The 6,831-nt window shown below is 43.2% G+C and overlaps 1 protein-coding gene across 1 annotated transcript; it reads right to left on the minus strand.

The window, feature by feature from the left end:
* Positions 1–3,008: 3,008 nt before the first annotated feature.
* On the minus strand, positions 3,009–4,381 carry LOC147616568 (uncharacterized). The gene is made up of 3 exons (XM_086777172.1): positions 4,214–4,381; positions 3,589–3,990; positions 3,009–3,257 (listed from the first exon to the last, which is right to left on the minus strand). The coding sequence occupies exons 1-3, from the start codon at positions 4,379–4,381 to the stop codon at positions 3,009–3,011; spliced, it is 819 nt and encodes a 272-aa protein (XP_086633298.1).
* Positions 4,382–6,831: the final 2,450 nt, after the last annotated feature.

Here is a 6,831-nt window from a genome sequence, read left to right on the forward strand (position 1 = left end):
TTCCCAAAGATGGATCAGTGAGAGCTGAACGCAGATTGCAGCTTGTTCACAGTGATGTTTGTGGTCCCATGCAAACTCCATCATTTGGAAACTACCTTTACTTCGTGACTTTCATTGATGATTTTACCAGGCATGCATGGGTATATCCTTTGAAGGCAAAGTCCGAAGTGTTTTTGTGCTTCAAACAGTTTTTGGTTATGGCTGAAAATGTGTCAGAAAGTAAGACGGGCACCCTCCGTTCAGATCGAGGGGGGGAGTATATGTCTTCAGAATTTAATGCATTTCTGGCTGAGCGTGGGATAAAACACCAATGTACAGTGCCGTATACACCACAGCAAAATGGTGTGGCTGAGAGAAAAAACAGGTCTCTCATGGAAATGGCAAGATGTATGGTTAAGAGTCAAAGTCTACCACATGGTTTTTGGCTTGAGGCTGTCATGTGTGCCACTTATGTACTAAACAGGTGTCCCACCAAAGCATTACAGGTTGTCACTCCATATGAGGCTTGGCATAGCCGCAAGCCATCTGTTGGCCATTTACGTGTTTTTGGTTGCCTGGCATATGCATTAGTGCCTGTGCAACATCGCAGAAAATTGGATGACAAAGCTGTCAAATGTATTTTTGTTGGATATAGTGCTGAGAGCAAAGGCTATCGTTTGTATCATCCACAGACAAAGCGCATTTTGGTTAGCCGTGATGTTGTATTTGTGGAAGATGCAGTTCAGCCCTTGGTTTCATGTACTAAGGAGACAGATATCAGCTCACGTGATGTCTATGTTACATTGTTGCCTCTTTTCAGTGGTGCACAGTCAAGTGCAATACCTCATGAGGCAGTTTTTCAGCCTATGCAGGTTTTAAATGATGGCACAGATCAGCCTATATCTCATGCAGATGTGCATGATGCACTTGAGGATGAGAGACAAGAGATTGAGGGCTCTAGGAACATGCCTAGATGGCTGGTGCAGACTTTGCGTGACAGCAAGTTGGATGCCCCTTTGTCTAGTCGCACTCGTTCTGGCTCTCATGGTGCCTCTTATGCGTCAGATTGTTATGCATTGGCTGTTTCTAGTATGTGCGATGAAAGTGAGCCTGTTTCATTTGATGAGGCACAAAGTTCAGAAAATTGGATGGCTGCTATGCAAGCAGAATACGATGCTATTATGAAGAATAGTACATGGTCTTTATGTGACTTGCCCCCTGGCAAGAAGGCCATTGGCACTAAGTGGGCACAGTGGATCGCCATAAGGCTAGGCTTGTTGCAAAAGGTTATGCTCAAGAGAAGGGCATTGATTTTGATGAGACTTTTGCTCCCACATGTCGTATGACCACTGTTCGTAGCATCTGTGCATTAGCAGCTCATAATGGTTGGAATGTACATCAGCTGGACATAAAGACTGCGTTCTTAAATGGAGATTTGCATGAGGAGGTGTATGTATCGCAGCCTCGTGGTTTTGTTCAAAGAGGGCAGGAAAACAAAGTGTGCAGGTTAAAAAAGGCTTTATATGGTTTAAAGCAAGCTCCACGAGCTTGGTATGAAAAAATACATGCATATTTGACTGCACATGGGTTTCAGAATAGTCCAACAGAAAGCACTTTGTATGTTAAACGTGTGGATGGTGTACATCTAATCATTGCTCTCTATGTCGATGACATGCTGCTCACAGGACCAAATGAGAGTCATATTGCTGATTTTAAGGCTGATTTGAATGCCTCTTTTGAGATGTCAGATTTGGGACATTTGCATCATTATTTGGGGATACAATTTAAGCAGTGTGATGGAGGTATTGCTTTGTGTCAGACAAAGTATATTGAAACATTGTTGCGGAGATTTGGCCTTGAAGACTGCAAGCCTATTGCTACTCCAATGGAGACAGGTTTGAAGTTGAGTCTTCATGATGCTGGAGATCACTTTGATGTCACACTCTATCAGACAGCTGTTGGTTGCCTCATTTATGTATGCATTACGAGGCCAGACATTCAGTTTGCAGTCTCACAGGTGAGCAGATTTATGCATAGCCCAGGCATTAAGCATTGGCAGGCAGTGAAGCGTATCTTTCGCTATTTGAGTGGTACTCGGCATCTTGGGTTGTTTTATCCCAAGGGGGGATCATTGCCGCCAGATTTACATGTTTTTTCAGATTCTGACTGGGCTGGTTGTTATGACACACGCGTGTCCACGAGTGGTTTTTGCTTCATGCTTGGAAGCTCATGCATATCATGGTTGAGCAAGAAGCAGCCTACTGTGGCCACTTCTAGTTGTGAAGCTGAGTACAGGGCAGCTTTCACAGCTACGGTTGAGTGTGTGTGGCTCAGACGCCTTATGGCTGATTTGGGTGTTGGGCAGCCATCTGCCACCACCATCTTCACTGACAGTCAGAGCGCATTGGCAGTTGCGCGGAACCCAGTGTTCCATGCTCGTACGAAGCACATTGAGGTGCACTACCATTATGTCAGGGAGAGACTCTCTGCAGGAGAGATCAGTTTGGCTTATGTGCCAACACAGGATAACCTTGCAGACCTTTTCACAAAGGCTCTGCCTCGTGAGAAGTTCGAAGCTTTTCGCAAAGCTTTGGGCTTACTCCCTTTTGTGGATTCGTCCACATAGCTAGACACTTCCCTATACATGAGTGCTAGCTCTTGTTCACCGCATCACTCCAGGGGGGATTTGTTACCATATTATAGTAGTGATGTGTGTGAACACACTTAGGACCGCCGGGGCACTTTTTCCCTCACTAGGAGGTTTTTTCCCCCGTGCATTGTATATACGCCCATTATCTTCTAGGGCTTGTTATCTTTCATTTTTGGCACTCATAATACACTACTGTGTTGTGCTCAAGCTTCCTCATCTTCTTGAAGTTGTGTGTGCATTCCTGCAACCCTAATTCCAACACTTTCATCAAGCTTCAAGAGCTACTCAATCATCCTGTGCATCTCTGATTCTTCTGGAGAGAGCCTTTCAGCCACTACTATCCTAAGACTCCGTGTCAGGAACTCCATGGGCACTACTGCTATGGTGTAAGTCCTATTGTATTCTTATAAGCTGTCTGGAATGCCCATAATGCCAAGTGTAGTTTTGTGTCCCAATCGTTCATGTTCTCATTCATTGTCTTGATCTTGATGATCTTGTTGGTGGTGGACTCTGCTTGCCCATTAGCTTGTGGGTAGTAGACTGTTGATTTCTTGTGTATTATCATGTGCTGCTCTATCAACTTCTTGATCACTTCATTGATGAAGTGGGTCCCTTGATCATTGACTATCTTTATAGGGCATCCAAATCTTGTCATTATGGTTTCATAAAGAAACTTTGCCATAGATGATGCCTTACAGTCTCTAAGGGCCTTGACCTCTACCCATTTTGTGCAATAATCAGTGGCCACCAAAATGTATTTGTTTCCTGTCTTGTGAGCAGCTTGTTTGAATGGGCTGACGAAGTCTAGACCCCATTTCTAGAATGGCTCAAGTGGTAGGACTGGATTATGGGGCATTATCTGTGCATCACTTGGTTGCCCCATCCTCTGGCACATGTCACACTCTTTTGAGAACTTATGCACATAATGTAGTTGGTCAACACAAACCTGCCTAGAATACCTTCCGTCGTATGACTTGTCTGGAAAAATGCCCACCACTACTTACACCTTGATGTGCTTTTGCTAACACAGCCTGTTGATCGTGTTCGGGGACACATCTCCTGAGAATTTGGTCGATGCCCATTTTGTATAGCTGCCAAGCCACTACCATAAATGACTTACTCTGGAGAGTCAGCTTCCTCCTCTGATCTCTGGACATGTACTCCAGAAAGGACAGGTCGGACATGAGTTGTAGCATTTTGTCATACACCAGCTGGGCTTTTCTCCTTCTATGAGGAAAAGTTGTGCGTTTGGGAAATTGTCTTCCACCTTGTCCGGTTCTTCTCCTATTTCCAATCGTGGACAAGAAGTCTGCCACTGCATACTTGTTCACATGGGTGTGCCTAATGTTGAACTCAAATTCCTACAACAAAATCATCCATATGGCCAACTTTCCTACCAGGTTTGGTTTGTTTATTAAGTATAGGAGAGCTTTATGATCTACATGAAACTCAAACATCTTACCCAACAAGTAGTGCCTGAACTTCTTGATGGAGTAGATCATTCCCAGTGACCCCTTCTTTGTGGTGGAGTAGTTCTTTTCCTGTCTGGATAGTCTCCTGCTTGTATAGTACACTCGTCTGTACCATCCCTCCTGTGCTTCTTGCATCAAGGCACTGCCAATGGGCCACATCCGAGGTGTCGACAAATACATGGAGCACTAGGTCATAGTTGGTGGGCTGCTGTGCAGGATGGGTGCGGTTGATAGTATCCTCTTCAGATTCTGAAATGCCTCTTAATAGGATCCTGACCATACATATTCTGCATCCTTCATTGTTAGGCTATATAAGGGCACTGCCACACATTAGCTAGGAACCTCATAAACCTACGATGCCACTTGATTAGCCCTGGTACAATCAAGTGCGAATAGCCTAGGAAGATAAAGAAAAAACTGCCTTTATAAAATAGAATGGGGAGTCTTTGCCTCCAATGTGATGACATTCGGGCTGAAAAATGCTCCTGCTACATTCCAGAGGATGGTTCAAGAAATATTCTATGAATATATGACCACCTTCATGAGGGTGTTTGTGGATGACTTCAGTGCTTGTTTTGGGAAGAAAGAAGAACACATTACACACCTCACAATGTTCTTGGAAAAGTGCACGAGGGCTAGATTGAGCCTAAATCCAGCCAAATGTGTCTTCGCTATAACCAGTGGATCTCTCTTGGGACATAGTGTCTGTGTCTGTAGAAGGACTGGCAGTGGATCTAGCCAAGGTTGCGGTCATTGTAAAGCTGCAACCTCCCAAGAATGCGAAAGAGCTTACAAGGTTCCTCATTAAATCCATCCAGGAAAGAGTATGTTTCATGTCTTGCTACTGCATCCAACAAGGAATCAATGAAAGGCAGTGGGAATGGGTTGGATATAGTGGAAGTATTTAGCTTGCGGTAGTCAATGCACACCCTAAGCTTCCCATTCTTTTTTGGAACAATGACTATCGACGATAGCCATTCCGCCCGATCCACAGGATAGATGAACCCTACTTTCAGTAATTTGTCAATATCTTCTTTTACCTGCTTGGCATAGTTTGGGTTCATCCTGTATCTTCTCTATCTTATAGGGGTTGCATCTTCCTTCAAGTTAATTTTGTGCTGATAGAAACTGGGGTCAATCCCTTTCATGTCAGAATAGTTCCAAGAAAAGACATCCTTATAGGAATTCATCAATTAAAGGAGCCTCCCTCTGAATTCCTGATTCAATGTAGCACTAATCTTGACTCTTTTGGGTTCATGATCATCCCCCAGATTCACCTCCTCGAGCTTGTCTTCTTGCACCCTGATATTTCTTTTCCTAAGCTCAGCTTCTTCCTATTTTACTGCAACCATGGCTTTTTCTTGTTCTTCCTATAGCTCTTTCACATCATCCTAAGTGTCCTCTTCCTCCTCACACATGCTTTCCTTATTGACTATCACCTCAGGATGAGCTACTAGGACCTCCGGATCATACCTTTGCATGATCCTTTCTATTTCCACTTTAAACAAGGAAAGAAGATCTAGATTCTCCTTCAAGATCTGCTCTTCTTCATCATCTTCCACCCCTTCTAGGTAGTTTAGGCCTTCTGCATGCATTGGTTAGTTTCCTAGGCTTAGCCTATGTCGTGCTGCCACCGAGATATAGACATTCTTTTTGCCTCTTCTGATAGTGATCCTGTCCATCTCTAAGTTATGATTTATTCTTCCACTCCGGAGCCAAGGCCCTCCTAGGAGCATGGGATATGCACTTGCTATCTCAATCATCTTGAGGACGATGAATAGAGAAATCAAGCTACATCCTACCGCCTCTATCTATTCCCCCTTGATTATCTCGACAAGTTAGACTCTTCTCTGGTAAGCCATGCAAATCTGGAATGGAGTGGGTTACATGTCAGTGATCCCTAGCCTTTCAGCTAGGCTATATGATATTATATTTACCCTTGACTCACCATCCATAATGACTCTTGTTACCGTATCACATCTGATCCTGATGGTTACTTCTAGAACAGATGTGTCACAATCTTGAACAGTTTCCACATTCTTGCATTTTGCCGTTGGGTTTTTCAGTTCTTGCAAAGACATTTGTACAAGCTTTTCATTTAGTATTATGGCCTACAACAACTTATATCTGTAGTTGGGAACTAGGTTCAGCATTTGATGTAGAGTGATATTCAATTTCATCTTGCTGAGATCCTCCCATAAGTCATACTCCTTTCTAGAACTGCTGCCTTTCTCCTTGCTAGTGGGCTCATCTTGCCTTTCTTCTTCCTAAACACTAATTTAAAGCTCTCTAATAGTGCTTTAAAGCATCTAGAGCATGTGATAATTATTCAAAGCTATGGAGAAGTGTGACACACAACTTTAAAGCTATATAAGAGTCCTCAGGTGCTTTAAAGCTGTGTGATAGTGCTTTAAAGCATTGAGAGAATGTGACGTTGATTCAAAGCTCTGCAAAAGTATCACACATAACTTTAAAGCTAGATGATAGTCTCACACAGCTCTAAAGCATTGAGAGAATGTGACATTGATTCAAAGTGTCACACATAACTTTAAAGCTAGATGATAGTCCTCAAGTACTTCAAGCCAGTATCTCATAGCTTTAAATCAACTGAGCACCACTATAGAGCTTTAAAGCTATTCCTTGAGTGCTTTAAAAGAATGTCTAACCCCAGTAAGGCTTTAAATTCATATCACATAGCTTCAAGGAATTGCCATGACACTACTTTAAATC

This window comes from Cibotium barometz, chromosome 38 (genome assembly GCF_041138505.1).
Source record: "Cibotium barometz isolate CiBa-2024 chromosome 38, ASM4113850v1, whole genome shotgun sequence".
NCBI classification, from domain to species: domain Eukaryota; kingdom Viridiplantae; phylum Streptophyta; class Polypodiopsida; order Cyatheales; family Cibotiaceae; genus Cibotium; species Cibotium barometz.

Excerpts from the sequence above, each read along its gene's own strand:
- LOC147616568 (XM_086777172.1), bottom strand. The coding sequence starts at position 4,381 with ATGGTCAGGATCCTATTAAGAGGCATTTCAGAATCTGAAGAGGATACT. Across the intron at positions 3,991-4,213 it reads CAAGAAGCACAGGAGGGATG|GAATTTGAGTTCAACATTAG; the intron begins GTACAGACGAGT and ends ATTTTGTTGTAG. Across the intron at positions 3,258-3,588 it reads GACAAGTCATACGACGGAAG|ATAGTCAATGATCAAGGGAC; the intron begins GTATTCTAGGCA and ends TGCCCTATAAAG.